The 18,988-nt window shown below is 33.7% G+C and overlaps 1 protein-coding gene across 2 annotated transcripts in view; it reads right to left on the reverse strand.

The window, feature by feature from the left end:
* Positions 1 to 5,645: 5,645 nt before the first annotated feature.
* Positions 5,646 to 18,988, reverse strand: part of SERPINE2 (serpin family E member 2) — a 29,717-nt gene continuing 16,374 nt past the window's right edge. For both annotated transcript variants that reach the window (XM_026701519.2, XM_087933208.1), the window contains exons 2-9: positions 17,486 to 17,760; positions 15,138 to 15,365; positions 14,710 to 14,907; positions 13,327 to 13,525; positions 13,140 to 13,240; positions 10,783 to 10,869; positions 9,545 to 9,628; positions 5,646 to 6,408 (exon numbers count right to left, since the gene is read on the reverse strand). In XM_026701519.2, the coding sequence (XP_026557304.1) occupies positions 6,371 to 6,408; positions 9,545 to 9,628; positions 10,783 to 10,869; positions 13,140 to 13,240; positions 13,327 to 13,525; positions 14,710 to 14,907; positions 15,138 to 15,365; positions 17,486 to 17,741 (1,191 nt within the window). In that variant the 5' untranslated portion in view covers positions 17,742 to 17,760 and the 3' untranslated portion in view covers positions 5,646 to 6,370. The remainder of the gene's footprint in view (positions 6,409 to 9,544; positions 9,629 to 10,782; positions 10,870 to 13,139; positions 13,241 to 13,326; positions 13,526 to 14,709; positions 14,908 to 15,137; positions 15,366 to 17,485; positions 17,761 to 18,988) is intronic.

Genomic DNA, 18,988 nt, shown 5'->3' on the forward strand with positions numbered 1-18,988 from the left:
GTCACCAGAGAGTTAGGTATCCTTGAAATTGAAATAATAAATAAACCTCTATTGGTATATGTGTCAACTTATGGATGAGCCCTATGTTCTGTATTTTAATAATACATTATAGGCAAATCTTTAGCGTGAACAAATCTTTAAAAAAGTTTCAAAATTATTTTCTCCTAATAAGAGACCTAATTGTCAAGACTCATTTATGCTTTTAAAAAAATGTATACTCAAGATGTTTAGACATTTAAACAACAGATATATTGTTAAACTTTCCCTGATAACTTTTCCAAATCACCATAATTCAAATATGATGAATTTGAATCAATGAAACTTTATTGTATTTCTGTTGGTGCACTTTAATGTAACATGGGCATTTAATGAAAATCATCATTAGGTATACATTTTTTTAAATTGTGCTGTCAAAACTTTTTATTTATCTTGCAAAGCAGTTGGGAGTTCAAGAACTGCACTTGGGAAAGGAAACTGCTGAGCAATGTGTGAAACTGAGCCTATTATGAGATGGGGAAAATCTTTTTTTGCTGACTGGCAATTACATTCATATTTAAGTAGGGAAAGAGGATATGATTTCATCAAAAGTTTTATTGTAGAATGAGTGCAGGGGTGAAATTCAACCACCTCGGCCAGGCTTGGGAGAGGTGGTAGGGACGATTTGAATCGGTAAAAAAACATCCCTGGTTGCTATTACTATTATACCAAGCCACACCCACAGCTGGTCAGGAAAAAAATTGAATTTCACCCCTTAATGGGCGGACAAAATAATATATGCCTTTGAAGTTACAAGACAAGCCCTTCTCACATTTACTGAGTCAACTAAGAGCAGAAAGGCCACTGAGCCGAACCTAGTTCTCCCAAGGAAATTTACACAGTAGAACTTCCCTCAAGCCCTTTCAGGGGGGAAAAAATGTCATTTAAAAATCTAGCCCCCCAAAAGTAGTGGAAGAAAACTCTGGATAAAGAGAAGCAATATTATTCTGAGACACATATATTGGCCTTTATTTTTTCAACCAATATTTTCCTGAGAGGCTATTTTATGTAGTAATTGATATTGTATAACAATATTTTTTTTTTTAGTCCAAGGGAAAGGTTAGCTGTGTAGTTCTTTCAGGTGGTGGAAATAAGGTAACAATGAGAGAAACTCAAGGCAATGTACAGCAGGTTCCCAAGGAGTCTTCAACTCATCACAGCCATGTTTACTTTAGCAAGATAGTTATACCTAGCATTACTAATGCCAGCCATTACCAATACAAGTGATCCATAACAACATCATGAATAGATGCACATTCCTTGTTTGCTTGTGAAATAAGACTATTTACTCTCCTTAATCAAATTCTCTTTTCTTTTGACTGTATTTATTTACTTCTGAGAGAGAGGTGTTTTATCTTTGAGAGAACTGTTCAAATATTTGAAAAGAGATAAAACATAGTCTTTTCTTCTAGTCTCCAATTATCGTGTTTGCCACTGTTTCAGTCAGAATACTTGTGCTTAAATCATAGCATTTAGTACCAGATACAATAGTTAAGTGATAAGTTTTCTCCTCTATTCTAGCAAGCTCAGATAAAGCAAATAAACTTAATGTTTTTATAAAGGCATCAACTGTTTTTTCTCTAATTTTTGTAATTATTTGTAATGATGTACAATTAATTCAGTGCAGGTAGTCCTCAAATTTCTGTTCCTAAGTGAGATAATTGTCAAATGAATTATGCCCCATTTTATGACCTTTCTTGCTATGGTTGTTAAGTGAATTGCTGCAGTTGTTAAGTTAGTAACATAGTTAAGTGAATCTGGCTTCTCCATTGACATAGCTTGTCCAAAGGTTGCAAAAGGTGGTCAGATAACCTCGGGATATGCAACTGTCATTAGCATGAAGCAGTTGCCAAGCATCTGAATTTTGGTCATGTGACCATGGGGATGCTACAACAATTGTAGTTAGGAAAAATGTCATAAGTCACTTTTTTCAGTGGCCATTGTAACTTTGAATAGTCACTAAACAAATGGTTGTAAATCAAGTATTACCTGGAGTAGAAATGACAATATACTGTAACGTAAATTTCTTTGCATTGTTAGAGTAGTGATCTGTCCACAAGATGGTGCTGAAACTGTATTTTGGCTTTACTATGTGAAAAAAGTTATTCAAAGGATAGACAGTTGTGCCTTATTGAAGGAATGCATTTTAAAGCTATAAGCAGAAGATAATAGTTTTCAAACACATGCAATAAAAAGATAGTTTTATCAAAATAGTAAAAGAAACATGTCAGACTTTTTTTATTAAAGCACTTTTTGTTATTAATTAAAAGCAATAAAAATGGATGATATTGGAATACCACATTGTAAATTAATGTCCTTGATACTGATAAGTCATACCACTTAAGTAGCTTCTGTTAAATATAAATACTGTAAATGATTAGGAGAAACAATTGAAAGGATTTTATAAAATGTAAGCATTAATTAACAAACTGTTGCCCTATTTTTTTAAGAGATGTAATTGGTCTTATTGGAATAATGAAATGGCATATAAAATCTTTTTGACCAATTTTATTACTAGATACATTTTTATGGAGTCCTTGATTGTCTTTTAACTTGGTTGTTTTCTTGTAGATGTTTCATTACGAAACTTGGTAACATCATCAGTGCTAGTAACGAAGTAGGATTTGATCTCATGTTATATACTAATGGCTTCCCTTATAATTGGTGGAAGTGGAGTTAGTGGTTCCTTGATTACTGTTGTTTACTGTTAGCTTGTTTGTCTGGGTTGATAGTTTCTTAATTGGGGTATTCTTTGCTCCTTCATTGTTGGTCTAGTGTTAATTTGGCATTAATCTCTGATCATATGGGTGTTGATGGCTGGTGAGGTGTTTAGGGTTTTTGTTTTTCTTTTGATCATCTCAATTGAATGTTATATAGATGTTTATTTCTGTGAGTCTGCTGATGGCTGAATTGACTGAGTAGAGATTTGATATATTTCTGTTTTTAGAACTTGTCCAGTTAATCGTTCAAGATTAAAGCAAACTCAACTTTAAATTCTCCTAAGAATCATTATGAAAAATAACTTAAGGAGCTAATGCTGGTAGAAATTCTTGAGATGCAGTTGCTAGAATGCTGCTATTTGTCAAGATTTGTCTTTAAAAACCTCATATTTAATTAGGCAACAAATTCAGTATTTCTTTCTCAGTTTCTCAGTCTGCAAAATGAAACTAATAGCTTTGGAGCTATAGATATTTAACCATAAAATGTTATGGTCTTTGACCTTGATAAGATTCCTTCTTTGACGGTGAGACTACATAGAGGAAAAAATATCAAAAATTACCCATTGCCAGTCTCCAGTGATTGTTTTACAATTCCAAGAAAAAGGAGAAAATGTATGAAGAGAACCAGAGAATGAGCATACCATTCTCTGGCTCCAGTAGGGATGTGGATCACAAAGATCTAAAACCATCCCAGGTTTTCATCATGTCCTCAATCAGCTGAGTGATCAAAATAGTTTTGACTTGGTTTCCTTTTTCAATTCCAAGGCTACAAACTTTGGTTTAGCAGCATGTACTACAAGATATTACTTTTTTCTAGACATCCTCTATTTTTGCATACTTGAAAAAAGCACCAAACTTTGGTGTTCTTTTTTCACATTTTTTATATAACATAGAACAAACATGGACCCCTGGTAAGATTCATTGGCAAAGATATGCAAGCAATTCAGAATATCCAAAAGCAGACTAGTACATTTTCACAATTACCATGAATAACAATACTGAGTCTTCCAAAACAAATATTCTGCAACTCAAGTTGTAGTTTGTTCTCAAATGAATAAAACTCTTCTCTGTGTTTGTAGAAATAGTCTTCTAACCAAATAAATTTTAACTGTTATGTACAACTCTCACTTATTTTCAAATTGTTTTGGAATTGTTTCAGCAATTATAATGTAGCATACAATATTTGGTTTCCAGGTTCCATTCCAAAAATATTTTTATTGCCAAACCTCACCCCAAAGAATAAATAAACTATACCAATTCCTACACTCAACATAGACATAAAATAAGGTCAAGAAAAAGCTTGAAAGTAATTATCTAATTCTTTATCGTGTCATAATTCGCTAATAAATTTGTATGACTTCTGATCTAGCTTCTGTTTAATGAGTATTAGGAAAAGTGTGAAGCAGCAATAAGAGCAATAAAGATCATCCAAAACATAATAAGTACTTTATGTAAACAAGCATATGGTAATCTGTACCAGCAGCTCTACATCTGAAGATCCAGATTTCTACAGGTTTGGCTCCTCAGAGTAGAATTATCCTACCCTGTGTGTATGGTCTTAATTCTCTCTCCCCAGATGGTTTAGGATTGTGGGCTGGCCTTTCCCTTGGTTGCTGTGGCCCTATGAAAACATCTTTCCAGATGGGGATTGTCCTTTCCTTGTATTCCAAAAGAGATGAAAAGTATTGCAGTATTTTTCTTGGGTCTCTAGAGAATACTTTCATAAGAAGTGTAGCTGCTACATTTGGTCTATGGTGATTATATAGATTTTTTTGTATTTGGTAATTTTAACGTAACAGTAGTTTTATGATCTGTTCAATTATTGTGAATCATTTAGACTTGCAATAGAGTAATATACAAATATTGTTAAATAAAATAAAGTTACACCAAATATACATTTTTTTATGTTACAGATAAAACACAACAATTTAACACAGGAGTTTTTCAAAAGTTTTTAGGCAATAGAACCTGTTATTAAGCCCTAGTAGTAGAAAATTGGCAAGATGTGATTTTTTTTAATTCATTTTTTTTTCCAATCAAGTTCCTGGAGAATCCCAGGGTTGAATAGAATAGATTTTGGAAAAACCAATTGATTTAACAACCAATACTGATGTCCATGATTATATATAGCATTTTTTCCACGTTCAGCCTTCTGGAGTATTTATGCCTGACACAGAAAAATATGCTTCATATCCATGTGGACGCTGTTACAAAAATCTTCCATTGAAATGTACCAAAATTATCTTTAAGGGGAACATATCTGAAGGACATTCAAAGCACATATTATTTGGAACAATTAAAATACTTTCCAATAGATGAAAAAGTTTCAAACTTCTTTCAGGGCATAAGAAAAAAAAACCTTTACCTAGGGTAATTATATTGTTGGGAGAAATAATTTAACATTTTTAAAACAATGTTAGGGCTATTTCAATAATGTATAGTTTCTCCTACATCTGAAGATATTGGTTTAAAATGTTTGAAGATATTGGTTTAAAATATTTGTAGCTTACAAATATTTCAGGAATATAGTGAACATTATTTTCCAAATAAAAAAAGGAAAGGTGGTGTCTGACTCTAGGGCATGGCCAAAGGAACCAGTGTTGTCTGAAGACATTTTCCATGGTTATGTGACCAGCATGGCTAGATATACAGGTGCATGGAATGTTACCTTCCTATTGAGGTGGTACCTATTAATCTACTCACACTTGCATGCTTTCAAACCACTAAGTGGGCAGGAGCTGGGACCAGCAAAGGAGCTCACTTTGTTGTGTGGCACTAGGAGCTTGAACCTGGGATGTCAGGTTTCCAGCTAACAATTTCAGTGTCTTTGATCACTGAGCCATCACACCCTTACTGTATATAATAAATTACTAGCATACAGACAGAATGGAACATTTTGAAAATTTACTTAACAGAAGTATTCCAAAGTGCAGATCATCCTTACAGAATTATTTTATCACATGGAAATTTCATGTTAGTAACAGTTTACTTTCAACTTTCTGAATTGTGAGTAATCATTTCCCTTCAATATCACTTTGACTCTTGCACTTTGACTTTTGAACTGTTCGTTATGATTTTATTTTCCTTTGTACAAAAAATATAAAATTTAAATCTATAGAAAGTGTATACTAGCAATGACAAGTTTACGTTACACCAATGCAAAGGCATTAATTGGGTCATTAGTTGTTTAAATCTCAGCAACATGCACAATCTAAAATAAAATGCTAAAGCTTTCCGTTGCTTTCTAATAGCAAATGCCTCATCCAATTGTAGTAATAGAAAGGCATAAGCAAATCCAACCCAAACCAAAATCAGACTTGTCCCTTTAATTTCAACTGGGTTTAAAGACAATATGAAATAGAACAACAAATTTTCAAAAGTTGTTAGCATAGAGAGCTAATCAGTAGTTTTAAGGAACTTTACAATGTTTTCAAAAAAAGGCATTTTATTCTTCCATAAAGAATTCCAGCTACTTAAGGTTTTTTTTTCAAAAACTAGATGACCAACATTCCCAAAGCTAGTACATAGCTGAAAAACAGGGTACAAAAATATTTAAACAGTACAAAGGCATCAATCTTTAGTTTTCTTCAGAAGGAAAGAATCTCTTCCTGTACTCAAGGTTTGGTGATTTGTCCCATAAACAAAACAGCACCTGAACAAGAAATGTTATTGCAGAAATTGTATCAATTCACAAATACAAAATCTCAAGACAAAAGTGTTCATCTAAACAGCAATTTCTAAAGTTACTGATTGATATATAACTACTAGATGGCGGTTAGCAGTTACATTCTCATAAATCTCCATAGTGTTTCAAATGTTATGGTTTGATTCAAATAGTAATAGCAATAGACTTATATACTGGTTCATAGTGCTTTACAGCCCTCTCTAAGTTGTTTACAGAGTTGACAAATTGTCCCAACAATCTGGATCCTCATTTTACCAACCTTGGAAGGATGGAAGGCTGAGTCAACCTTGAATCACTTAGAATTGAACTCCTGGAGTGAGCAGTGAGTTAGCTTGCAATACTGCATTCTTTTAACCATTGCACCACCACAGGCCTGTAATGCTTATAATATTGTAATACTTCAATCCATTATTAAGTTTATTTCATTAAAAAATCCTTAAACCATGTAAAATATTTTTAATTCAATAAACACTTTATTTAAAAACAAATATCCCAATAAGACTATTTTTAATGACTTTTAATTTTGCTTATGTCAAAATCAGGGACATATTTTTCTAAATATTCTGTAAGGGCATGGAAATTCATTAAAATTTTGTTTCTGCTCACCATGGGAAAAAATAAGACCATTAAGAAAATAGTTGACAAATGAATCTTTTATTTCTCATAAATATTTGCATAAATATCTTACTAGGTTTAGATGTTTTTAATAAATTACTTGAGGGCTTAAATATCTTTTTAATGTTTAGATTTATTATGTTAGTTGCTGAAAAAATCTCATCAATATTTGCATAAAACCAATATATTTCAATAAGTATTTTAAATATATCAGAATACAGCTGAGATTAAGAATGCTCAAATATCTCATTTATGCTAATACTACAGGAATATATTTCTCAAATTTGACTTTATTATTTATTTATTTATATATTCCACCTTTATTATTTTAACAAATAATTCAAAGCATATTCACCAACACACCTTCCTCCTATTTTCCCACAACAACAACTCTGTTGGAGTTGTTAGAACAAGAAAAAAAAAGACTGTTAATGAAGAGAGAAACATTCAAGAGCAAAAGCTAGACACTATGCAGAAGCATAGATCTGAAGAGATAAAAACTAGTTTAGTTTTGTACGATAAACTAAACGCTGTTCTGTTGTACTTGTGGGACCATGTTAGTGACAGACTATCATCGGAAAAATCTACGTGGTTACTGGGAGCTGAAGCTGACTTAATGGTGCAAAATCAGTCTTATCACAGCTACGCTCCAGGCATGTGACTACCCTCTCATTATATTATAACCTTGTTTGTATCTTTGCTTCCCAAATGTATGGTGTTTTGTGGGTGGTAATATGGCCACCTGGTTATCTTGCTATCACTTACTTACTATCCGAGTTTTTAGTGTTTTGTCTCTTTTGCTTTCGTTTTTTAAGCTGTACTATGATGCTACTTTGTAAACACATTCTTAATGCTTTATGGTCTTTCCTTCCTGCTGGCAAATTACATTTCACAATAATTTCCTAATAAATAAACCTTGCAGATTTATTAAGGACTTGTTAAAACTTGGACATCGCATATTAACGAGAACTGAATATACTGGTGATAAATAAACAGGAATGAACAAGAACTGAAAGCATTGCAAACTCATCTTTGATATCCTGATAATGGTAATTCCAATAAGGATAATTAACTTTTATCTTACACTTTTAAACAGTATTGTTCTATTTGTCTTTATTATGCAAAGGTAATATTAAGAAACAGACAAATCTTAAGGACAGAACAAATAGGACAAAAGTAATTTTCTCCAAGGTAGAAGCAAGGCAACAAGACAGAAAATATGTACTACAGTGGACCTGTACAAAGAACCACAATTAATTTCTAATTCCTCTATTCTCTCTCTCTCTCTTTCTCTCTCTCTCTCTCTCTCTCTCACACACACACACATATGTGAGTATGTGTGTGTGATATAGGGATCCAAGAGCTTTTATGATTAGCTACTTAAAAGCACTACATCACAAAGAACTTGTGAAACCAATAGAGCGAAAATGATATGTCCAACAACCATGGTTTAACTTTGTGTAAAGTAGTTGTTGGACATATGTTGGTCTCAGAGTGGTTCTCATTTACTTTGACAAGGGCAATTAAATCATACTTTTTTTCAACAAAGACACTGGATATTGGCTTAGTGCATTCAATTTAGACATTACACTCCAGTTTTTTTGTATTGCTTGTTTAACTTAAATCTATATCTATTAAGAGGATTAAAATGAAATTTAGTTTAGTTTTAGTTTAGTTTATTGTCACTGTACCTCGTACAATGAAATTAAATACCATATTCAGTGTACATTTGTTGCTTTGATTATTGCAGTTTATGGGTAGCACTAAAGAGTTCACAAATTTTCTGTCATCATTGAATAAGTACAGTATTTATCCTAAATATGTCTAATCATATAATTAAAATATTACATCAAAGCAGATTTAATTTTTTGGGTCTTTACTGTATGTGAGTTTGTGGTAGAGAGGAAGAAAAAATGATAAAACACTAAATGTATTTTTTTGTGTGGTTGTTAACATGTACCATCATTTGAACCCCCTTCAGGGTCATATTTGGAGGGGAAAACAGTGGCTTCCCTAGCAACTGGCTTATGTTTAGTTTAGAATATCAATGAGAAATGGATCAAAGCTCTGAGATGTGTAGCTGACAATTGGCCACTGTGCATCTTCAGAGTTGCATAATGTGCCTTTGATGTCCTAAGCTGCCCATATCTGAGAACTGATGCCAGAACTCAGCTCTTCCAAAGAGTTGGCATTTTATTTCAAAGCATGCATCATAATATGTAGATTAGCTAAGAAATACACTAATGAAACACAGAATCTGTTTGTTCCTGGCAACAATTCCTAAGTGTTTAAATCCTGCACAGCTGCAGATTACTATGTTGCTGTCAAGAAAAGACATTTCTTATTAACAATAAAGTAGAAAGAGTTTGGGAACCTTATTTTGAAAGACACGGAAGCAAGTCTGAAATGTTTTTGAGCTGCAGGTCTGTCTATGGAGGAATGCTGTCTGAATTTAGTTAATATATTAAAAAGTGTGACATAGAATTACCTGTAGGGTTGTGCCGTATGAAGAATAAAAATGGTCGATCCACTACAAACCAAGGAGGTGATGACCGAGCTGTTACAATTGCAGCTAGACAAAACAGAACAAAAACTTGAATGATTACTTGTTCTTTGCTCAGAATCACGACCATGTGAAATTAACTTATCTTTTTACAAGTTAGATAAAAACATTATATGAGTTGGAAAAATGCTTTTTAAAAAATAAATTAATTTTTTCTCAGTTAAAACAGATCTTTAAAATGTGCAACTTTCTTTCATGGAAGAAAAACAAAAAGAATAATGCAAATGGTCTAGTTTTAGCAAAAAACTAGTTTTTTCCCCCTGCCAGTCACTTTTGTTTAATTTTGTACAAGGTTCTAAGAGCCGTATTCAAATTCAAATATCAATATTTAATTATAAATGGATAAAATTCATGTATTCCAAAAGGCTCTAAGAAGAACATGAAAATTTTAACAGGAAAAACAGGATAGTGTCATACATACTTTTGATACTGAATACAGATCTTTTAAGGATGCATATTTAAAAAAGATTATATTGCAAGTGCAACCAATGTTTTTGTAAGTATGAAGCAAATACGTAACATTTAAGATTTCAGTACAATATACCAGCTATTTTATTTGTACATATAATTAAATTACCTGTGCCAAGTTAGACAGTAAAATATTTTCTAAATCAATATACACCAATACTTGAAAAAGTATTACAAGTAGAGATAGTATGAAATACAGTATTAAGCAGGGGTGGGATTCTACCAGTTCGCACCTATTTGCTAGAACCAGTTGTTAACATTCTAAGCAGTTCAGAGAACCAGTTGTTAGAAGAAATTACTGGCCTAATCCTGTAAGGAAGGCAGGAAGGAAACATTCTGGTGTTGCTTAGTGCTCAGATCGGTATGCATGGTTATATTAGTTATACTGTAGAGAATAGTTTAAATCAGGACTGTTGGTCAGGATCCAGCAAAATTTCTTCTTGGCAGAATTAACATGGAATCCTTAAACTGTATTTTGGTCCGATTGTAATAGTTAGGAAATAATATTCTATGTTACAATGTTCAGGACAAATTCCAAATGCCTCTTTATTAATTTTTTTGTCTTATATAAGAATAAATTCACCAGGCTTTTAAAAAAGTGAGGGGAGCTTTTGGAATGGATTAAAATATAGCTTCTTAATGTTATTTCAGTATTTGTAAAACTTTTTGGTGATTTAAATCAAACAAATACTTACTTGTTGCTGCAGAAGCTTTGGTTCCATCTTCACTTACTTCAATTTTTGCTTTTTGCAAGAGCTGAGATACATGAATGTTTTCTGATCCTATGGGGTCAACCATAACATACATGTATGAATGAAATTTCATTTTCAATTAAAGAAAACTCAGAGCAACAAAAGTTAATGAAAATCTGATTCCATACATGTGATTTCCATTCATATCAAAATATTTCACACGTGGTTCTGATTTTATTACAGATACTGTTATCTTCTAATCTAATAAAAAGTTCCAATGATGATATTCATGTCATATGAATCAGTACAAATTAAAACATTTATTGTAGGGCAAGACAAAGCAATTACTCGCAAAGTGATAGGACGTATTAACCACTTACTATATTTGTTTATTGAAACACTCCAAAAGTCTTCATGAATGGATCCAAGTTCCAGGCAGAATGAATTATTTTTTTCAAAATTATTTAGTACACAAACTTTATTTTTTTATTCTTTTATAAAAGGAAAACCAATGCAAATCAGCATATTTTTTTTAAAAAAATAAGTACCATATATACACACCCTGAACAATGTAAAGTTTAAGATACACTAATCTTATGTTTCTGTGAGGCATATAACTTTCACAGCTAATTGTCCAATTACTTAAAAGGTATTTCTAAATATCTTGTTAATCTAGGTGCAAAGTGACATGCAAGCAGTGAGTTAGCGCATGAAGTTCCATTTGCGTGAGCAGCGGGTGCACAAACAAAGTCATCTCTCCCCAGGGTCTATGACAATTCGCCATGGCCAACTTGCCAACTTGCTGCAGAACAACTCACTGCGGGACAAGAGTTACACTAATATCAAAGAAATATTGAAATAGAATCATTAAAAAAACTGAGAGACAGAATTAATTGTGAATTGCAAAAATTAAAATATTTTTTTTATTTTAAATAATTAAATAGAATTGTTAAATTGTCCTGCAGTGAGTTGGCCATGGCGAGTTGGCCACAGCGAGTTGGCTGTGGCAAGTTGTCCCATTCTGCCCACCTGACCACCACCACCACCACTGGTCCACGGACACAGAAAAGTCGAGTACCACTGCTTTACAGTACTCTCTGAACAGTTTACAGAGTCAGTATATTGTTCCCAACAATCTGTCTCCTCATTTTATCTACATTGGAAGGATAAAAGGCTGAGTCAACCTTGAGCTGGTCAGGATCAAACTGAGGGGTCCTTGCTTGTTTTTCTTGCTTGTTTTCTTGCAGATGCTTAATTACCCAGACCAAGTAACATCATCAGTGCTAGTAAAGAGATCTCACATGTCAACCCTGAGCTATAAATATTTTCCTTTATGAGGATCAAACTCCTGGCAGTGGGCAGAGTTAGCCTGCAATACTACATTCTGGTATTTCAGCTCTTCAGCTCCTATTTACCATTACCATTCAGAATTACCATAATATGTTACATGATTACAATTTTGACATAATTTCATAATCAAAATTAAACAAATATATGCATGTAACAGAAACCAACATCATCTTTCCAACCATAGCTCATTCAATCCATCTTTATGGGTTCATGCACTGTTGAGAAACAATATTTTGCCTCATCATTACATTATTATGTACCATCCGTAGGTGAGATGGGAGGTTATATAAATTTGATAGATAAATAATAAATGAATAAATCTCAGGGCTGGACTAGGATAAAATGGGGTTGTCTAATTTTTGTCTCAAGAGAACATAAACTAGCACAGTGTGCTAATTTTCTCTATTTATAAATCAGATTTTTCACATTACTGATGTATATCAAACACATAACATAGAAAAACATGCACCTCTGATCTTATACCAAATGTAGCCTAAAGTTCTTCAGACTGTTGAACCATAATTCTCACTAGCCCCAATCAGCACAGCCAATAGTCAATAAAAATGAAAGCTATGGTTCAACATATGGAGATCTAAAGCGCCTGTAGGCCAGACAAGGAATGATGGATGGAAACTGAACAAGGAGAGATTTAATCTGGAGATAGGGAGAAACTTTCTGACAGTGAGAACAATCAACCAATGGAACAGCTTGTGCTCGGAAGTTGTGGGAGCGCCATCACTTGAGACTTTCAAGAAGAGATTGGACTGTCGTTTGTCAGAGATAGTGTAAGGTCTCCCGCTTGGGCGGGGGGTTGGCCTAGATGACCTACAAGCTCCCTTCCAACTCTGATTATCTGTTATCTATTTGCTGGAAAATAATGTAGCATCCCAGGTTTCCTTTTCAAATTTATATTCAAGAATAATATACATAAAGTCAAAACATCAATTTATTCTATTTATTCTATCTGTAATTCCTAAAGGTATAAACAATAGCAATAGATGGTAACTCACTTGTTATTTTTGCAAAGTTTGCCTTTGAATGATCAAACATATCTCGAATACCAAGTTCCTTGAGAGGTTCTTTTAAATCTGTTTCAGCTTCTGCTGTAAACCTAGGGGAGCCACATCAAATGTTTGAGAATAGCTGTAAAACTAGCAATTGTATTTGTTCTATTAAAATGAGAAAAAAATTACATACTTGGGCAAAATGACCTGTATTCTCTTTTGAACCATAGTTGTCATCCAGCTCTGTATAGTTTTTGTGCTAATGTGAGGAATAATAGCAGACAAGGGAGTTGAACTTTGTGCAGGCAAAGCAATCAACATGCTGATACTTTCACCATGATATGGCAATTCAATAGTATTATACCACAAGTCATTAGGAGTGCTTGTTGTGCCTATAAAACAGGAAGTGAATAAAATTACCTTAAAACACACACGGATTGGAATGTTGTAGAGTTATTCTCAATCAGCCTACAGATGTGGATGGAGAGGGCCAATATAAATACTACTTTTGTACAAAGACTGTTTTTGTATTTTGACATGAAGTAAGATCAAATGGACATGAAATGTAAGTGGTAATCTAAGAATGGAATGGAGGAGGAAATCATTTTCCTGACTCAAGCCTAACAGAACTTAATTGGGATATTTTAAATGTCAGAATGTTTTATTGCTTTCAATACCACAGACTAACATACCAACTATGCTAATCAAGGCCAATTTTTGATCAGAAACTAAAGCTATCACCAGGAATAACCCAGATATTTACAGAATTAGACTACAGGTAGTATTTGACTTATGACTACAAATGAGCCCACAATTTCTGTTGCTAAGTGTTACATTTGTTAAGTGAACTTTGTCCCAATTTACCACCTCTCTTGCCACAGTTGTTAAGTGAACCATTGCAGTTGTAAAAGGGTTGTTAAGTGAATCTGCCTTCCCCATTGACTTTGCTTATCAGAAGATCACAAAAGGTAATTATATGATCCTAGGACACAGCAACCATCATAAATATGACTCAGTTACCAAGTGTATCTTGATCACTACCACAGGGATAATCTTGATCACTACCACAGGGATGCTGCAATGGTTGTAAGTGTGAAAAATGGTCATAAGTCAATTTTTTCAGTGCCGTTGTAACCTTAAACAGTCACTAAATGAACTATTGTAAGTTGCGGACTACCAGTATTACTATGATATACTATAATAAAGTATGATTTTAGTCAAAAGTTTTGCCTATTTGTATATAGCCAACGACTGTGCAGTTGGAAAAAGCTTCTCCATTGTTTCATGACAATGTATACTAGGATTGATGTCGGGGATACATGTTTCATAACAAAGCCAGTGACAGTATCTTTATGATGTTCAAAGATGCTGAGGAGATAAGAGAAGACTCCAAATGGATATGTAAGCTTCAAGATATGTGATTACCTTGACTTTCTGAAAAACACTTTCTTGGGTAGCTTTGTGAAACTCTTTTCTAAATGATCTGCACAATGCCATTAAATATTTTACTTAATCTTAGTCTACAAAATTATAGAGGAGAGTAAATTTCATAATTTTAAAATGTTATTGAACGTACCACATCGGAATACTGACAACTGAGCCAGCATAGGCACTTGGTAAGTCTTTCCATCACCTTCATTGAAAGTTCGCTTTTTTGTGTTTTCAGGTTGAAATCGGGACCTCCATAATCCCTTAAAATATACTGCATTTATCACTACTAGTCTGGTCAGAACACTGTCAATATCATCTGGAGTTAGGACACTGTCGATCATACCTAAAAAACAAAACAAAACCCAATTTCAATTCAGCAGTAGAAAGTAAAAGACATATTTTGACATATTATTATATTAAGTAAAAAACTGAAGCAACTTAAGAGAAGTCACATGGTGAGCTATATTCTTATGCCACTACACAATGGTTGAAACTAAAATTTTAGCCATTGGGCAAAAGAAACAAAAAGTTGAAGTAGAGAAGGAGAGTGAGAAAAAGAAAATTGTCACATACCCTCAGTTTTATTTTTGACCCACTGGTTCATAGCGTCAGAAGCAGCATTCGGATCCTTGAAATTTATATTTTTGACAGGGCACTGAAACACTTCACTGTTTCTTGAAACAAAAGGTGCTTCCATTTTCAGCCCACTGTTCGCAAAAACTATATTTGCAATTTTAACAATATCCTTATTCCTCCTTGAGACAATAGCTTTGTTTATCTTCTTCAATACTTTACCAGCTCCTAATTGAAAAACAAATGAAGAGAGTATATAGACACAGATATACACAGACACTTTAAACAATTGGAAGCATTCAGTGGCTTAAGGGCCTTCTCATTTATAAATTGTTTGCTCACCATCATTAGAAGATTATGTGGCACAGTCATATCACTCAAGTTTTTACTTCTCTTTACTTCTCTTTTGCTCCTGATCTGTTTTATTGTACTGATTGTTTTGTTTTATTTTAACCTCATAAACAAACTAGTTATTAACAATGGAGATATATAAAACAATAATTATTTGGGTTAGAGAAGTCAATTAAGAAAAAGGTAAGCACACTTGGTTTTCAGAATCTAACTTTATTTTTTTACTACAATTTTATTTATTTAGATTTTTCTTTTATCCCGCGTTTATTACTTTATAAATAACTCAAGGCGGTGAACATACATAATAATCTTTTTTCCTTCTATTTCACCCCACAATGAGCCTATGAGGTAGACTGAGTTGAAAGGAGATGATTGGCCCAAAGTCACCCAGCTGGCTTTCATGCCTTAGGTAGAACTAGAACTCACAGTCTAGAATCCTCAAACAGTGGATCAAGAAGGGATCAGCAATGACAGAACATCTAAGCAAATGTTCAAACATTAATTTTTTTTAATAAATATAAATAATAATTAATTAATTAATTAATTCACTTTTATGTTGCCCATCTTCCCCTATAAGTTGACTCTTATAAACCTGATAATGGTAGCTTTCTTCCCAATTAAGAATCTATGGAAGAACTTTCTGAGTTTTGACAGTGCTAAAAACAAATCTAGGAAGCAGGAATTCTTTGTGATCTATTACAGCTCATCATCAGTAGATGCCAATCTGCTGCTGTTCACCTGTGATTTTCTAGAGTCAAGGAGATCAGTTAAAACAAAAACAAAGGTTCTTGTTGCATCCTGTAGTCTTATTTATTATGACTTGATACTAGCACTCTCTTCAGTAGAAAGCCTTAAATCACAAACAAAAGCAGCTGTAACTGTTTCAATGGAATCTATCTCTAAATTTGTTTTTAAAAGTCTTATCCAATGTATGCCTCCTACTATATTGATACTATACAATCTAGAATTCTTAGGGCCAATGGATGTGCTATAAATAGAAGATCTAGAAGTGGTAGTCCTAAAACATCTGAAGATTTATTGTTTCAGGAAGACTGGTTTAGGAAATTTCTAGGCTAACTAAGGATTATACATCCTGGAACATACTTAGCAAAAATCTGACACAAATACAATAACTAAAGCTACAGTCTTTTAAGGATGGAAGCCTGTCTCCCACACAGTTAATTACACTAAACAGACCGAATCTGCAGGACAGATGGAGGGAAAATCACAGTATATATGTCAGAGTAGTTAAAACCATGGTTCTATTTCTCTGCTTGCATATTTCATAGGTAATAAAATCCTCTAGTTTGAAAAGTGCATCCCATAGTAAACAAAAAGATCACTACTTGGTTATTAGGCATTGAAGCAATCTGTGACAAGATGGTGGTTTTCTTATTAAGCTTCAATACAAAACATTAAAGGGAAAGTTTCTGGATGGGAAAAACACCAAGGATGTGGGCTGAAAAAAGCATTCAGCTGAGCAGAAAAGTACTGGTAGAACTCTGTAAAGTTTGATATGGCAAGGGCAATGATATGGCAATTACTCTCCTCCCACAACTGGCAGATTATACTATTAAATTGCCAGGAAGTACAATAATATTTTATAAATATCATGTAAATGGTCACATGGATATGTATGCATCCTGCATCAGGAGCAAGAGGCAGGTGGCATTTTGTGCTTTCGGCACATTTTTGGCAATGAAATTCAATGCTGCTTAGTCTGGAACCAAGAAATCAGTTCTTGTTAGATTTACTGTGCTCAGCATTCGTGCCAAACACTGGAGCCAAGAATGCCTTCTGGTGTGAGAGATAATGCTTCACTGTCATCTACTTAGTATGCATTAGGACATGATAACTGTTTAATGTACTGAGCAACAGTAACCATTGTTTTCCTACAGATTTCTTTGTGTGCTTATGGAAAAGTTATGGCACAGACGAATTTATTTCAGAAATCAATACAAAAAGCCCATATCTGGAAATAGATCAAAACCACTGACCGTTTACACTGTATCTCATCACTGTAGTCAGCTGCTTCTTTGTCTTGCCGTCTGCTCCTAGCTGAAGCATCCCAAGCACTGATGCAATTCCATGCGGAGAAACCACAACATTATCACCAGCTCTGGTTTTGACCAGCTGATTAAAAACTTGGATTCCAATGTCTGATCCCAATTCCTCCAGTGACAAATGGTTTTGAGGAAAGCACACATAGGTTGACGTCAAGGCAGCAAAGAGGAGAGGAAAATGCCAATACATGGTTCCAATCTAGGGCAACCTAAAAGAGAACAAAGAATGTATATGACATAAAATGACCCAAAGCTTGTGAGTCTGGTGTGCAGATACTTCTTCTAAAAATCCTAACTTCTATGGTCCATAGTACTTTACCTAGCTTCACAGATTCAAATTTTAAATCAGTACCCCTCACCCATATAAACTACACCACCACAAGAGGAAAAGCTGCCAATTATTTGCAGCAAATTGTTAATGGAAGTAAATACACCCAGATTCAGTGATGATTTATGCTATTGTGTCAGTATCTCCATGATCCCATGCTGAGCAATACAGCATTAATCATAATATATTTTAAAGTATGCTAACTTTTTATACTTGCTTCCAAAAACATCCTTACGGGAAAAGCATTTTCACAGTTCCGAAGTCATAATTTGCCTGTTAATTTAATCGCATCTTAATTTTGGTCATTTTTTTCTCCCTTGAATAAAATCTGAAAAAAAATCTTATTTTACTTCTAAACTCCAAGTCTCAATAACAGAATAAATCAAATGTTGAAGCACTTTCACCCCTTTAGCTGAAAACACGGTTATCTTTAAGGGATATTGGTTACATAAATTATACTTTCTTTAATCTCCTATCTTGCTTTTCTGGGCATTGTTCAAAGGATAAAATTTGATTTTGCAGTCAATAAGCAACACTGATCAAGGACAGGCATCTATTTGTGTATGTTTCGGAACAGGAGATGGTAACAAATTGAAACAAAATGAATAATTTAGAGCAGGAAAAAAACTTAAGATCTTTTGTTTAAAGGCTTTTTCACTAACACCATGCTTTAGTAGGCATAAAAATGTCTATAAGTATCCTAATAGAGATAACACCTTGAGTATTCAAATAGGATAAGTGGATAAACTAACTGCAGTGCAAACACAGCTCCTCTCTCTAAAATGTTAAGGCAACACCTCATTTGCAAAACTGCAACAGTAATTTTTTCACTGGCAGTCATTCTACAACAGTATTTTCTCAATCTTAGCAACTTTAGACTTCAACTCCCAGATGGCATGCTGGGTGGGAAAGTTTTTGAGGTTGAGAAAGCATTGCTCTACAATATCATCACAGTAGTTACAAACTTCCAGAAAGTGAGTAGGTAAGCTTGTTTAATAGTACAGAGGCTACCATGGACAAGGCCTACTACCGTGACTAACTCCCATTGATTACAAGGTTTATAAGAAGGAAACTCTCAAGATAATTGGATCAAATGAATGGAGTCAATT

Source organism: Pseudonaja textilis, chromosome 4, assembly GCF_049901715.1.
Source record: "Pseudonaja textilis isolate UNSWEBS1 chromosome 4, rPseTex1.2, whole genome shotgun sequence".
Taxonomy (NCBI): Eukaryota; Metazoa; Chordata; class Lepidosauria; order Squamata; family Elapidae; genus Pseudonaja; species Pseudonaja textilis.